Genomic DNA, 16,588 nt, shown 5'->3' with positions numbered 1-16,588 from the left:
ATTTTGTGTTAGAAGTAGTATAAATAGGGGTGGTCTCATTTGGCACACCACACCTCAAATCTCAAACATTCTCTCTTGTAAAGCATTCTCAAGCAATATAAGTATTTTCTTCAATTCCACTTGTTCTATAATATTTTCTCTTTTGGTTACTTGAATCATTATAAGGTCCGAGTAAGGCTGACTTAGTAGAGACTAAGTGCCGCACGTGAGCTTATTGAGATAAGTCCGTGACATTTGGTATCAAGAGCAAGGTCGATTCAAGGAGATGGCAACCGAGACCGAGAAGAATGTGAGCGCAACAAGTGGTGTGATGGGTGATGAGACTCGTGGTCGGGTAGAGACTCGACAAGGAGCCAAGAAGAACCGAGGTATGTCCAAAGACTTTGTCGCAAACTTGGACAAGAGGATCATGGATGTAGAGACATCCATGGACGACGTGAAAGCAAAGGTCGAAGACGTCCACCAACGTTTGGATGGTTTGGACGGGGACTTTGACGAATTGAAAGATGATTGCAAGAGTGCAATCAACGTGCTAGACGTTGACATGCGACGTGAGATCCATGACTTAAGGGGTATGCTCATGGGTGAGATTACGAAGTTGCGAGGCGAAATGGAGGGGGAGGTCTCCACTATTCACCAACGCCTCGTGGATTTACAAACCAACATGAACTCTTGTTTGAGATTCATGGCTAGTGGGGGTAGCAACACTGGATGCAATGATCCGAAGGTGGACGTTCCCAAGCCGTCACCGTTCGTGGGGAAGCGGGAAGCCCGAGCGGTTGATGATTTTATATGGGAGATGGAACAATACTTGGAGGGAGTCAACATAGTGGATGATGCAATGAAGATCAAGACGGCAACCCGTTACCTGAAGGATACCGCAGCGTTATGGTGGCGTCGTCGATATGGAGATATCGAGAAAGGTACGGTTACTATTGATACTTGGGATGATTTCCTTACTGAACTTAAGAATCAATTCTACCCCAAGAATGCTCAAAAGGATGCGATGAGTCGTCTACGTAAATTACATCATTCCGGGACGATTCGGGAGTATATTAAAGAATTCACGAACCTTAGCCTGGAGGTCCCAGATATTCCCGATGATATTCTCCTCTTCTATTTTCTCGATGGTTTGCAACCTTGGGCTAAAACGGAGTTGGAGAGACGAGGAGTCCAAGACCTTGCCACCGCAATTGCTCAAGCGGAGGCACTAGTCGACCATGCTAATAGGAAAGATTCGTTCAAGTCAAAAGATAAGAAGGTGAGCCATGAGAAAGGTGGGGGAGATAAGCCCGCCCAATCAAGGAATGATAATACACGTAAGTCACCAACCGGGAATAACAAGAGCATAAAAACTTCTTACAAGAATGATGGATGTTTCATATGTGATGGACCGCATAGAGCCCGAGATTGTCCGAAGAAAGCTAGCCTTCATGCTATGGAAGCTCAAAAGGCGGGTTGTCAGGATGAGGAGCGGTGCATAGGATCAATGCATATCCTCAACGCAATCAAGGCCAAGACGGAGATACCCAAGGTAGTGGCTAAAGGACTCCAATTCGTAGATATTAACATTTGTGGAGATCGGGTACGAGCTTTGGTGGATACGGGAGCAACTCATAACTTTATCTCCACCGATGAAGCCAAAAGGCTAGGACTTAAGGAAACAAAAGAGAGTGGCATGTTGAAGACGGTGAACACGAGTACCAGACCGATTAGTGGGGTGGCTAAAGACGTATATGTGAAGATTGGAGAATGGGAAGGAATGATTGATCTCTCAGTCGTGCCTATGGACGACTTCAAGTTAGTACTTGGGATGGAGTTCCTAGATAAGGTACGCGGTTTCCCTATGCCGTTTGCTAATTCACTGTGTATCTTGGATGGTGAGAAGACTTGTATGGTGTCAACCGAACGTGGAAGCAAGAGTGCATCCAAGTCACTTTCGGCCATGCAATTCAAGAAGGGGTACAACAAGAATGAGACATGCTATTTAGCGGTAGCACAGCAAGAGACGGTCGAAGATAAGGGAAAACTAGAGGTACCCAAGGAAATTGAGAAGGTTCTCGATGAGTTCAAGGATGTCATGCCCAAGGAGTTACCAAAGAAGTTACCACCTAGGAGGGAGGTTGACCATGCGATCGAGTTGGAGCCGGGATCAAAACCACCTTCCAAAGCCCCATACCGAATGCCACCACCCGAGTTGGAGGAGTTGCGAAGACAACTCAAGGAGTTGCTGGATGCGGGATACATCCGACCATCAAAATCCCCGTATGGTGCTCCGGTGCTATTTCAAAGAAAGAAGGATGGGTCCTTGCGGATGTGTATAGATTACCGGGCACTCAACAAGGTAACTATCAAGAACAAATACCCAATCCCACTTATTGCTGATTTGTTCGATCAACTTGGGAAGGCGAGATACTTCTCCAAGTTAGACTTGAGATCGGGATATTATCAAGTCCGAATTGCCGAAGGAGATGAGGCTAAGACCACATGCGTGACGAGGTATGGCGCTTATGAATTCTTAGTCATGCCCTTTGGTTTAACCAATGCCCCTGCCACATTTTGTACTTTGATGAACAAATTATTCCACCCGTTCCTCGACAAGTTTGTCGTGGTGTACTTAGATGACATAGTCGTATATAGCGACACCATGGAAGATCATGTGAGGCACTTGAAACAAGTTTTCCAAGTACTAAGGGATAATGAGTTGTATGTGAAACTAGAGAAATGCTCATTTGGATTAAAAGAGGTGGAATTTCTTGGACATCGAATAAAAGATGGGAAGTTGCTCATGGACGGGGCTAAGGTCAAGGCAATTCAAGAGTGGGAGGCACCAATGAAGGTGACTGATTTACGATCTTTTCTTGGTTTAGTAAACTACTATCGTCGTTTTATCAAGGGATACTCGGCGAAAGCGGCTCCATTGACAGAATTGTTAAAGAAGAACAAAGCTTGGTTGTGGGATGAGACATGTCAAGCAGCATTTGAAGAGTTGAAAGGAGCGGTCATGGAAGAACCGGTGTTGAGACTTCCGGATGTGACCATTCCGTTCGAGTTACACACAGACGCATCGGACTTTGCTATTGGAGGAGTTCTAATGCAAGAGGGTCACCCGATCGCATTCGAAAGCCGGAAACTTAACGAGGCGGAAAGGAAGTACACTGTGCAGGAGAAGGAGATGACGGCGGTGGTTCATTGTTTGAGGACATGGAGGCATTATCTTTTGGGATCAAGGTTCGTGATCAAGACGGATAATGTGGCAACGAGTTATTTTCAAACCCAAAAGAAGTTGAGTCCCAAACAAGCTCGTTGGCAAGACTTCCTAGCCGAATTTGACTATGTGTTGGAGTATAAGCCTGGGAAGGCCAATGTGGTAGCTGATGCCCTAAGTCGTAAGGCGGAGTTTGCAGCAATCACAAAACCACAATTCTTCCTTCAAGATCGTATAAAGGAGGGATTAGAGCATGATCCTATAGCCAAAAACCTTGTTGGATTGGCTCGAGATGGGAAAACGCGAAGGTTTTGGCTCAAGGGTGATCTATTATTCACCAAAGGAGACCGGTTATATGTGCCTAAGTGGGGTGATCTTAGACGGACAATCTTGAAGGAGTGTCATGATTCAAAGTGGGCTGGTCATCCAGGTATCAAGAGGACGCTGGCATTAGTAGAAGGCACTTATTATTGGCCAAGGATGGAAGACGACGTAGAGACGTACGTGCGGACATGCCTAATATGCCAACAAGACAAGATAGAGCAACGCCAACCAGGAGGACTATTACAGCCGCTACCTACACCGAAAGGACCATGGGAGAGTGTTTCCATGGACTTCATTACTTGCTTACCTAAGTCGGAAGGGTGTGGGAGTATTATAGTCGTGGTAGACCGGTTTTCTAAGTATGGTACCTTCATAGCCGCATCATCCGAAGTTACCGCGGATGAAACCGCAAAACTATTTTTCAAGAATGTGGTGAAGTATTGGGGGATACCGCATGTGATAGTAAGTGATCGAGATCCGAGGTTCACAGGGCGTTTTTGGACGGAGTTGTTCAAGATCATGGGGACGGACTTGAATTTCTCCACGAGTTTTCATCCCCAAACAGACGGACAGACGGAAAGGGTGAATGCACTATTGGAGCTCTATCTTCGACACTATGTAAGTGCAAATCAACATGATTGGGCTAAGCTTCTTGATATTGCTCAGTTCTCTTATAACATGCAAAGGAGTGAGTCCACGGGGAAGAGTCCTTTTGAGTTGGTGACAGGACGCCAACCATTGACCCCGAATGCTTTGGCCGCTTCATATGATGGAAGCAGCCCAGCCGCTTATAGAACGATGAAGGAGTGGCACGAACAAGCCGACTTGGCGCGAGCATCACTAGATAAGGCGGCCAAGAAAATGAAGAAATGGGCGGATGAGAAAAGACGACATGTTGAGTTCAAAGTTGGGGACCAAGTGATGGTGAAGCTTTTACCTCAACAATTCAAAACATTTAGGAAGGTGCACAAAGGATTGATCCGGAGATATGAAGGCCCATTCCCGGTAATTGGACGTGTTGGGAATGTATCTTATCGAGTTCAACTACCGCCCAAATTAAAGATTCATCCAGTCTTCCACGTAAGTTTTCTAAAACCTTATCATGGGGACGAGGAAGACCCAGAACGAGGAGTTTCCAAACGAGCACCAATGGCAGTTGCGACTTCATTCGATCGTGAAGTGGAAGATATCTTGTTGCATCGAACGGTACGGAGACGAGGTGTGCCGAGCTATAAAGAATACCTAGTTAAGTGGCGTAACTTGCCCGATAGTGAAGCAAGCTGGGAAGCTGAAGACTTATTGTGGCAGTTCACAGACAAAATCAAGAAGTATCACGAGGATCACACGACGAGGACGTCGCGAGCTTAGGTGGGGGAGAATGTCACAACCCAATAAGTTTGTGGCCCAACCCACTAAGATTATGACCCAATTAAGGGTTTTAACCCAAGAACTTCATGGAAGGCCCAAGAACATCATGGAAGCTCCTTAGAACTTTCCCATGAGTTCTTCCATGGAATGGTATGGAATGTTCATGGAAATATCTATCTCCATGTATATACTTGAAGTTTCTAGTACTTAGATCCTAACCATTGATTTAGATTAATCTTAGCCATCCATTTTGTGTTAGAAGTAGTATAAATAGGGGTGGTCTCATTTGGCACACCACACCTCAAATCTCAAACATTCTCTCTTGTAAAGCATTCTCAAGCAATATAAGTATTTTCTTCAATTCCACTTGTTCTATAATATTTTCTCTTTTGGTTACTTGAATCATTATAAGGTCCGAGTAAGGCTGACTTAGTAGAGACTAAGTGCCGCACGTGAGCTTATTGAGATAAGTCCGTGACACCATTCACTATTAGGAAACTTAATTTCGTTTCCTTTAGAAAAGATTAACCAATATCCAATTAGCATTGTTAAGTATGAATTAACTAATTTATTTTTGGTATTCTTATTCTAAAAATATAGTTTAAGATAGTACTGTATTAATATAATCCTCTTCTTGTACAAAAAAAATAAATAAAAAAATAAATAAAAAAATTGTACTACTTATAACTATATTATTATAATAATAATAATAATTATTATTATTAATTAATAATAATAAATCATAAAGAATAAATAAATCGACAATTGTGATCCAACTAGTGAATCTTCAGCCATGATAATTATAATAATAACTAATAATCCCTATTTATTTAAGCTCTTTATAGGACAACAAATTTGAAGAAAGATTTAGAGACGTAAAATGATAAGTTTTGATCTTTTTCAGTTGGGTAAACTTAATTTGGTAAAATCAAATGGGTAATCAACACACCGTGATAAAATTGGGGATCTGAAGTGGGGGAACCGATTTCAGGTTGTAGATTATATTTTCATTTTTTTTTTTTTTTTTAATAAAGGGGCAACTCAGTGAGAGTTCAATAGAGGAATTTACCTTTTAATTATGACATTGGGGATCTCTGAAGCAGGTGAATTGGGGGAAGAACTATTAGAAAACCACCATTACTGCAAGTATTATTTTAGTTTTTCTATTTTTCTATTTTTTTTTTTTTTTTTTTTTTTTTTTTTTTAAAAGCCACTTATAAACATCATAGTTTGTTACCACTCCCTGTATCATAGTTTCTTACTGCTCCAAGCTTGTGTCTCTAGTATCTTTCACTATGTGCGAGCCAAACAGTTAACTTCAATTCATTCCGGATACGCTTTATGCGATGGATGCGAAGAGTTTCTTCCTAACGAGTGTGTGGGTGGCAAATGAAAGGATTCGATACCAAAATTGTTGTTCAAAAAAGAAAAAAAAAAAAAAAAAAACCAAACACTACGTAAACTTTTAAAATCCCACAACCCAAATGACCAAAACTCAATGAAACAATCACACACGGAACGAATAGTTCCAACTTTCTCATTCATAGTCTTCGTCAAATCAAAACCTTTTCGTACCTAGCACGTTCGTGTCGATGTCATTTACATTTCAATCGTTTTTTTTTACTTGAATAAAATTTAGATTATAATGCTTAAATGAAAGCCTAAATAATTGTCATTATATCGAAAGTGAACCATCAAGTTTGAACAATCAAAAGAAAAGTGATCTAAACTCTTATCCTCACAATTTTAATATTCAACTCAATTTTTGTCAGAGAGTTACAGTTCTGTTGTTATCCTAAAAATTGTGTTTGTAAACAAACCATTGTTTATTAAACGGCATGGTTTGTAAACACAATTTTGGTGAAGTCGCTTCCGACCAACATTGGGTGATTTTGTTATAATATATGACGGAAAGTACTGAGCATTATGATTGAGATTCTGAAGAAAAAAACTTATTTTTATCATTGCTACGTAACTGCTAATGGAGCACAACAGTTCAAGGTTTGTTATTAAAGCAGTTAGCCACTAAAGACAAATCGTTTAATACAGTTGGAGGAGAATTCTTTAAATATGGACTTAGATAGATGTCATCCCTCCTTCACTTGGTTATGAGAGTCACATGTTATACTTGATGGCTAGTGTTGTATAATAAAAGACACATATAACTATATAAGAATCCATTCGAGTATCAAAAGATCACCGCCGTGACGTACTTATTTCCATCGTAGCTATCAATTTTTAAGTTTATGTTTAACTATGTAGTACTTGACTCTATGCAGTGTATACTTATCATTTGATGAAATTGGAACCACCAAAGAGGACAAATACGATATACAAGTGGAGAAAGCATGGTTACGTGAGTTGCCATTTTCATCACCTATCGAGGCTGATGGAGAACTGATGAAAAAGGTGAATGCAGTGAACACGAATGTTAAGATCTTGCAACAAATGGTGGATAACCAAAAACTTAAAAGATATCTACAACAAGATCAGTTACCCTCAAAAATATAGTAGTTGATCAGTTATCTTTTTTTTTTTTTTTTTTTTTGAAAGGCAAACTCACACACACCATTAACACGAATATTTACAACTACGAATATGTCCCAGGAGGGACTTGAACCCTCAACCTCTTGGTTGGAGGGCTACCACGATACCGCTGGGCCAAATGCCCTTTGGTAGTTGATTAGTTACTGAAAACTCTAAAAACTCTAGATTCAGTTGATGAGCTGTTTTAAGCTCGTGAAACATTTTTTTTTTTTTTTTGAGTTTTAAAATCAAGAACTGCTTTTTAACTCCATGCTAGGTTTTAAAATCAGATGTTGGTGTGTACGCACCACGCACCATGCGTTTTGTGCAACACGCATAGGTTTTAAAATCAGATGTTGGTGCGTAAATGATTCGTTAGTGGGTGACGATGGAGGGGGTGGTGATGATGTGGTTGGTGGTGATCGGTGTGTTGGTGATGATGATGTGGTAGGTGATGGTGGTATAGCATGTTGGTGGTAATGAACGATGGTGGCGATGAAGCGGTTGGTCGTGATGATGGTGGTATATACTGCTGATGGTGGTGATGTTGGTGGTGATGCACGATGGTGGTGATTAGAGTGGTGGCGGTGATGGTGGTATTTGAAAATTTGTATATTGATGTTGTTGTTGGTGGTGATGAGAATGTTGGTGGTAGTAATTGTGGTATCTATGCTGGTTTTAGATATTGGTGCCTGTGAGGTTTGGGACCCCGGTTTTGCTTTTTATGATATTGAAAATCTATAAAATCGGACAAATGTCAGAGAACATATCCTAAATATTTGATCTTATCAAGTGCAACACGCACCACGCATGAACCAACATGCAATGTGCCTGGTGCTTTATGCATGATGTGTGTTGAGTGGTATACTTGTATAACCAGCAACGATGCTCATAAGCACGCATCACGCACGGATTTGCACGCATCATGTGTGGTGCGTGATGCGTGATCAAAGGGCATTTTTGCAACTACGTTTTTTTAGGGCATTTTGTTACACACTTTCGAATCTGATGACATTTTGACCAATTTCATTTTTTCTACTAGCCATATTTAGGCTTAACATTGTCGGCCCGAACCCATGTGTAGCATGTGACTGAATTTAACGAGAAAAGTAACGTTCGTTAATTTCAGGGATTGCACACACAAAACGTGCAAATCACAAGGACTCCCCAAGCAAAAAAATTTACGTGAAATCTTAGCAAGCCACATGGACTGCTCGCATAATTTTATAATTTAGATTTCCAGATACCCACAGACAATTATAATTGAAACCATAGCAACATTTGATACTAAAGTCATGCATTTTGCAACTTAAATATTAGAAACTCATCACTAATACATAAAACTGGCAACTCCGAGTCTTTCGTTCCATAATCAAAGAGCATATACAAACTACAATTAAGCAGAAGCAGGCAAAAATCCGTCTGCTTCAGCACCATCTTCATCTAAACACAAATCATCATTCTTTCTAAAGATCGCATGAATCAAAACAACCGCAACACCAATCATTACCGACACCAATATATTCAACGTTGTACCTGTCAACAACAACAAACAAGTAGTAACAACTGACAAAACCGTGAGAATTACACGATCATCAATCGTGTAATGAAGTATCACAAGTGGTTCATCGCGTAAAAGGTAAAGGAACAACCAAACTGCCATCAGGACAATAAAAACAATTAGTGATATTGGATGCCATATCAAACTTAGGAACAAAACTCCTAGGACAATTATCGCGTAGTTCATACGAAAGTATGCAACATTTGTCTTGGTTCTTGAAATGGTATCAGGGAAACCATGTGGGAGGTTTAATGAATGTATGCTGAACATTTCTTTCCATGGTCTTTTTACACCGAGGTTTGTTTTTATGCGTTTAATTGCGCGAGTTAGGAACTCGGCCTTAGTGATGCCAACAGCACTGGTGTCGGATGAGTCTGGAATTGTGCCGTAAGTCGACATTGTTGCGGAGGGAAAGGAGTAGTAGAACAAGGGTTACGAGTGTTTTTGGAGAGTAAATGAGAAAGATGTTTTAGAGAAAATGAGAGTGATGGGGAATATTAATAATGGAAGAGTAAATGGACTACTACAGGTGAAGTCTAATGTGGTGCAAGTTACATTTTTCAACTGAATTTCATTTAATTTTATTGTTGGATCGGATCTTATTATTGGATACGACATATTCAACTGCCCTCAATGAAAAGAGTGGTAGGGACGTTTGGGAATATCTCCGATGGCATGAAATCAAGCCGGAATGGGGAGTTGTTAAGATCACTTTGTATACACGTGATGTGTTCATAAAGACGCTACATTTAACATGTCTATTCATGGTCCTTGCTTTTCTACTTCTAACTACAAACACCTAGTGTTTTTTTTTTTTTTTTTTTTTTTTTTACTTCTACTAATTAATAGATATATGTTACATATTTTATGCAAAGGTTGTATAACGAAGAAACCAGATCAGATACAACCTAAAAAAGTTGGTTTCAAAGTTGCACACTTGCAGTTGCAGGTATAATACTTGTATCTTTGATGGGAAACGAAGTTGTGTATCTCCGGTTACGAATTTGAAAACATTCGCTCTCCATATGCGTTCAAGTATAAAATAGACATTGAACACGACCAAGACGAAAAAGATGCCTTCATTAAAAACCCTATTTACGCAATCATAAATCATAAAATACTACTCTGCTTAAAAAGTCACGTAAAACCAAGTGGTTTCTGACCCAACATTAGGAACTCAAGGTTGTGAGTTCGAGTCAGGGACAAAAAGTGTGCGTATGTATCTGCGCACGCGTGTTGTTCGCAAAAGAAAAAAAAAAGTCACGTAAAAGTTAAAAGTTCACATGGTTAGGAAATCGAATTACGAGTTAATGTTCCTGATACTTGCCTCCCTAATTTTTTCAGCATATTCATATCTTGACTATTATCTGGGGATAACTTACGGCACACTGCAAATTTTAAAGAACATAAACAAACATATGTTACAATGTTTTCAAGAGCCAGATAGCGTACACATACATGGTATAGATGGTGCTAATCTTAACACTAATTTTGATGTCTGAAATAGATTCAAAGTCCAGCCAACCAGCACGTAACAGAAAATTCAAGTGGGTGATAACTGCCTAAACAAATAGGGTTCAAAGTGATATCAAAAGATCCAACCAACTCGTTAAAAATTTTAAAATGTTAGTAGTATCGACCTCTTGGTACCTCACGAGTTGTCAATGTTATAGCCCATCAGTTCCAAGATCGACCACCGCTGTAACCCCGACCACGATCACGAAATCCGCCACGCCCTACACAAGTTCAGCCTTAACATATTATATTTTAACTCTTGTATGAACACATAGCTGCACCTAAAACAAAAACAATGAAGTATTGCCACTAAAACATACTACTTTTAAAGAGACGGCAAAAATGGTGGGTCAGTCAAGCTGGGTGATGTGGCAATAAAGATCTTTTTACCAAAAGGTTTGAACTTCTATGAACAGTGTTTAATGATATGGGACGTGTTCTACATTAAAAATTATTTTTTTACAAACAGTGTTTAATTGAGTAAGCCAACCTGGAGGAGGAGGAGGTGCACCACGGCCCATTGCAGCTAGATCAGGGTTGACTTTCTGACCCGCTTCCTGGAGAATGGCGATAAGTTCTTTGGCAAATCTGGCATTTGCAGCAGTAAAGAAGGTGTAAGCTGTCCCTTTGGCTCCAGCTCTTCCTGTTCGACCAATTCGATGAACATAATCCTCTAGTGAACCCGGGAAATCATAATTGATCACATATTTCACGTCCTTCACATCTGTCATTAATTCATTAAACATATTAGAATATTAGATTTGAATACCACATAAGGGGACGTTGTATTACTTCGATGCATCCAAGATTTAGTTTGTTGTTAAGATGTAAAATGGGCAGGTTCAAAAAGCTAACTATGGAACGCATAAATGGTTCCAACAGGTTAGATGGATCCACAGTGACTAAAATTGTATTACAATTCATATAATGTCCTAACTCATTCAACATCAAAGTATTTATCGTACTACTTTGGTAATATATAGATTTAATGAGCATGTCTATTTTACATTGACTACTTGAAAATGAAAAATTAAGAGAAAGACAAGAGAGTGTTTACAGGCAGTCCCAACCCGGGCATGTTTTGACCCACTCCCCAGTGAAACCTTAAAAGATATAAACTTACAAACTGATAATGCAGTTTGGGACCAAACGTACCTAGCCCACGAGCTGCAACATCGGTTGCTGTCATAATTGGGCTTTTACCAGCTTTGAACTCAGATAAAACCCAATCCCTCTCTGCTTGACTTTTATCTCCATGAATTGATAAAGCAGGCCAACCATCCATCCTTAGCTGACGAGTGATTTGGTCACACCCCTTTTTGGTATCCATAAATATCAATATGCGACTGCCATCCATTATATCATCCAGCAGCTTCACTAATCTGTAAACCAACCAAATTAATTATTTACAAGCATCGATTATTGTCCAATCAATGACAATGAAAAACATCCACATACTTGTTATACTTCTGATTCTCAGTCACAATATCCACATGTTGCTGAATTGAATGGTTAGCTTTCAAGTCTGAGGAACCAATGACCACCTGTATAAATTTTAACCAATAATACATCAACACCATGAGTTAGTGATCTGCAAAACATTTCTGTGTCTCTGTCTGTAGTGGACTTGGCGAGAAGGGCAGGTTGGCCAACAGGTCATTTTTATAACAGTCAAAAACTTCCAAGTTGGGTTGACTTTCCTGTTATCTTTTTGTCCAATATTCAATAAACAATGCAGTAATCACGATCACAGGGACATTATTACAATAAAAAACTATATCTACCTGATAAAATGATTTATGAAGTTGTATGCGTTCGAAGCTATGGACATCTTTCAACCTATTTGACCCATTAATTCACAACACAAACCCACCCGTTTATATGTAAATTGTCAAAATTGCCACCTCAATTAATTAGATCTCAAAAAGAATTTCTTACTTTGTATGGGTTATACAGAAACTGTCTTGCAAGCAGCTCAACTTCCTTAGGCCATGTAGCACTCCAGTATAAAGTTTGACGATCCGGACGAATCTGCATATAGATATCACAAGTCATAAGTTTAAGTTGATCTTAGCTTACTCTTTTCGATGTGTTGAATATTACTTCATAATAAGGAATTCGATGTACGCATAACAATCTACATAAAATGTGATCTGTTTTCCAAATTGTGTCATTCACACGAGCATAACTAAAACCATGTCATCTTAATATACATATTAGACAAGTACTAGTATCTAATCCCATGTGAGTGATTTAAAACCATTCCATCTTAATTACCATATTAGATTATATCGGAAGGATTGTTTTAAGACCGTCAGTTTTCAGATGACAATAGAAATTAAGCATTTGGGAAGCACTTCATCACTGAAACATGTATATCTAATTATATACAACATGTGATCGTTGATATTAGCAACACTTATCACATAAATATTGACACTTTCATAAGTATCACCAAAAACCTGTGAAACAATTTTCTTCATTTGAGGTTCAAATCCCATGTCTAACATACGGTCAGCTTCATCCAACACAAGATAAGTAACCCTTCGCAAGTTTGTATGATGAGACTCCAACATATCTATCAGTCTTCCAGGGGTCGCAATAACAATTTCAACACCTACGATCAAATGTATGCAAATTTGAAAAATGGAACTATGTGATAATATGTTATATCAGCTGAAGCATTAGTATATACCCGATCCATGAACATCACGGGATAGAGTAGTAGTAGTAGTAAAGTCATCTTGTGCTTATCATCACCTACCTTTCTGTAAATCACGAACTTGCGGACCCTTTGGAACCCCACCGTAAATGCAAGTGTTTTTAATCTTCGATGACGCACCAAATTTACTTGCTTCCTGTTGTATTTGAACAGCAAGCTCACGAGTTGGAGCTAAAACTAACACGATTGGTCCATCCCCATGAGCTAAACAGAGAATAAAAAAAATAGAAAACTTCAGTCGAATAATGCCTAGCAGAGGTTACTTAGCTGGATTGTATAATTAGTATAATAACTTCCAAAAGAAAATTAATTAAAAAGAAAAGAAAAAAGAAAAGTGAGAATAATGAAATGCATACATAAGATTGGTTGAGCATTAACATGAACAATGGCAGGCAACAAATAAGCAAGAGTCTTCCCGGATCCAGTTTCAGCGATTCCAATGAGATCCCGACCCTTTAAAGCCATTGGCCATCCTTGAGCTTGAATTGCAGTAGGCTCTGTGAAGCCTGCTTTCACGATTTCTTGCATAACATATTCTGTAACATACAATATTAGTAAAGATAATTATTTAACACGAAGTTAAAAATCATATGCTACAAATATATTACTGGCAAGGGTAATTAGCAACCTCTCTCATATAAGTATTCAAATTCAATATAGTTATTTTACAGCATTTGTATCAAAATCCAGATATACATATTATACAAGATCAATTGATAATTTTGGCTTAAGAATAGTGCTCCCGGTCAGTTTCATTAGATATACCTTTGATTTGCCATACCTTCAGATTTCCTCACATTATTTATTTAAGACATGAATTCAACAATATCATACTACACAGTAGAGGTGGCAATTTTGACCATTTACTTATATGACAATTCTATTATGTTCGACCGCAAATGTGTTCAGGTCAAGGAGGTCAAAATTTCTTCCCAAGTGCATTTATGAGGCATAAAACATCCTGGATCATGTTACTGACGAGTTAAACAGATATTAATATATAATGATTTTTAGCACCCAACCAACTATGTTTGCACCTATCACAGAAAGTAAATCTTTCATGCTTTTTACCTGGAAATCTAGCATCTTCAAAAGTCTTAACAGGCTTAGGCACATCGCGACCTTCAACAGTGATTTCTCGCTTTGTCCTATATTCTTCCACCTCACTCTCAGACATTTTCGCAACATTCGGAGACTCCACATAGAAATTCTTTTCAAATGGAGTCAGTCCATCCAAATCCACCTTCAACGGAGGCTCTGTTGTTTCATTGTCCCTTTTACTAGATGAACTGTGCCCAACAACAATGGAACCTCCACCAAACCCTGAATCACTGAAAACAAACAAAAACCATAAGCTGCCAAAGATACATTCGGCCTTCAATAACAATACCATAATATAATGAAAAATATATTTTTATACAAAATCATATAAAATATATATATGCATGTATATACTTATATACGCATCTACGTTTATATATAACCATAGAGGAGGGATCACATATGAAGAACTCTTATATAACAAATGGTATAAACACTCATTTTTTCAGTTATGAATCATATAAGTAGACAGAATGACAGATTTAACATATTTCTGTTGAAGCGTTTAATAACATTTTAAAGCATTAATGTCATCAAAATCATAGCTTATCACTGCATCTATTCTTGGTGTATTTATGCAGATATGTGCATCCATAAAATATGAATCCATGCATCTATGTAAAGTGCCTATTTGAACAAAGTTTAACAACTGAAAACTCGTGATTGAATCATCTAACTTGGTAACTTTACAAGCTTGCCAAATTGCATATCTCAATGAAGTGTTGAATTATTATTTGAAACATTGATGAATCACAAAACTCACAAGTTTTATAATTGCGTAAATGTATCCGTTTAATGTTATTTTATTTCCTATTTTCCGATGCAAAATGTTCCTAAACACTTGTAGGCTTTAACAGAGATACAATTCTACAATTTGTATACTTAAATGATGTATTTATTTCAGTTCTTATATGTAGGTATATGAAATGAATTAGTATCGTGTAATTTGGTGAAACCCTAAATAAATACGGAGTTGAAGCAAATCCTAATTGACACTTACAGAAACTAAGGTAAAAATAAAAATAGGAAGGCATGTAAAGTCCTGTATATGTAATGAATTGAATAAGAGTACAATACTAGGGTTTATGGATTACCTTTTCCGGTCGCGATATGAACCAGGATCACCGGAACGGCTGTCGTAACGACTCATGTATGTATATATTATTATGCCGTAGGTGCGTATGAAGATTGATTGTTGATAGTTCGGCTAATATGTTAGCCTCAGAATCGAGCTAACCGACTTGTTTGGTGATATTCCTCAATTGTTGATAGCTGCCCACAGTTGCACGGTTTAGCATACTACACAATTCATTTTACATATTTCGTCCTTAGACTTTTTCATATTTACTATTTACTACCTCCTCATTTACGTCAGCAGTCATGTACAATAACACCAGTCATAATCTTTAAGGAATATATTTTTGGCAGTGTTGTAAATCTCCCGAGATCTTTCACGAGATCTCGTTTTTAGAAGGCAACCGAAACGAGATGTTCATCTCCCGAGATTTCTGGGTCAACGGGGTCAAACTTAGTCAAAGCCACGATTTCTCGCATTTTCTTGCTAATTTGTAAGATTTTCTTATAAAATTCGTAATTTCTAAGATTTTCTCGCTCATATTTCGGATATTTTTGTAAAATCTCGTAAAAACGTATATAAATATGCATATATTTATGTTTTTATGTATATTTTTGTTAAAAAAAATATAAAGTCAACATAAGTCAACGTCCGAGATCTCCCCGAGATTATTTCGAGATGCCGAGATCTCCCTAAAAAAGTCCAAACGAGATCTCCTCGAAATCCGAATTCTCCAACCTTGATTTTTGGTAAAGCTAAAAGAAGTTTTCTATATTGCAACTTTCATTATACATTTATACAGTCATAATCTTTTAGGAATATATTTTGGTGAAGCTAACAGAAGTTAACTTCTTCTGGGCCTTTTGGCTGACAAATTTCTTTATAGAAGGGCGGTTCATCGGCAATCGTGCGAGGTAATACGTCCACGAAGGCTTTTGCGGCTTTCGATAATATGATGACACGTTTGGCCGGCAAGAGCACACGGGGTGACGGATCCGTTAATGTGTTATCGTACAAGATAGGGAATCGGTCCGGGAAGAATTCCTCAAGAGACAGTTAACGGTAAATTGAAAAAAAATGGCGGGTCCTCGGTTGAGTGGTCGGGTCTGTTTTGATAGTTTGGTGTGATTCTTCTTTTCGTATTGTAATCGGTTTTTTTTTTTTTTTTTTTGTCTCTATGGTTTTCCG

The 16,588-nt window shown here is 38.5% G+C and overlaps 2 protein-coding genes across 4 annotated transcripts; both read right to left on the bottom strand.

The window, feature by feature from the left end:
- Positions 1-8,719: 8,719 nt before the first annotated feature.
- On the bottom strand, positions 8,720-9,618 carry LOC139904399 (PRA1 family protein F3-like). Its single transcript, XM_071886339.1, has one exon. The coding sequence runs from the start codon at positions 9,384-9,386 to the stop codon at positions 8,823-8,825; it is 564 nt and encodes a 187-aa protein (XP_071742440.1). The 5' UTR covers positions 9,387-9,618; the 3' UTR covers positions 8,720-8,822.
- LOC139904398 (DEAD-box ATP-dependent RNA helicase 20-like) lies at positions 8,944-15,577 on the bottom strand. Of its 3 annotated transcripts, none has more exons than XM_071886338.1 (11): positions 15,420-15,577; positions 14,296-14,555; positions 13,581-13,760; positions 13,267-13,428; positions 12,965-13,119; positions 12,441-12,533; positions 11,961-12,046; positions 11,658-11,884; positions 10,993-11,226; positions 10,638-10,723; positions 8,944-8,962 (listed from the first exon to the last, which is right to left on the bottom strand). In XM_071886338.1, the coding sequence occupies exons 1-10, from the start codon at positions 15,473-15,475 to the stop codon at positions 10,665-10,667; spliced, it is 1,512 nt and encodes a 503-aa protein (XP_071742439.1). In that variant the 5' UTR covers positions 15,476-15,577; the 3' UTR covers positions 8,944-8,962; positions 10,638-10,664. The 3 variants fall into 3 exon arrangements, with proteins under 3 accessions (XP_071742439.1, XP_071742438.1, XP_071742437.1); XM_071886337.1 differs by lacking the exon at positions 8,944-8,962 and adding an exon at positions 10,089-10,375; XM_071886336.1 differs by lacking the exon at positions 8,944-8,962 and having other exon boundaries at positions 10,388-10,723.
- Between the last annotated feature and the right edge of the window lie 1,011 nt (positions 15,578-16,588).

This window comes from Rutidosis leptorrhynchoides, chromosome 4, assembly GCF_046630445.1.
Source record: "Rutidosis leptorrhynchoides isolate AG116_Rl617_1_P2 chromosome 4, CSIRO_AGI_Rlap_v1, whole genome shotgun sequence".
Lineage (NCBI taxonomy): Eukaryota > Viridiplantae > Streptophyta > Magnoliopsida > Asterales > Asteraceae > Rutidosis > Rutidosis leptorrhynchoides.
Note: the sequence above shows the minus strand (reverse complement) of the source record. Positions and strands in the feature narration are given on the sequence as shown.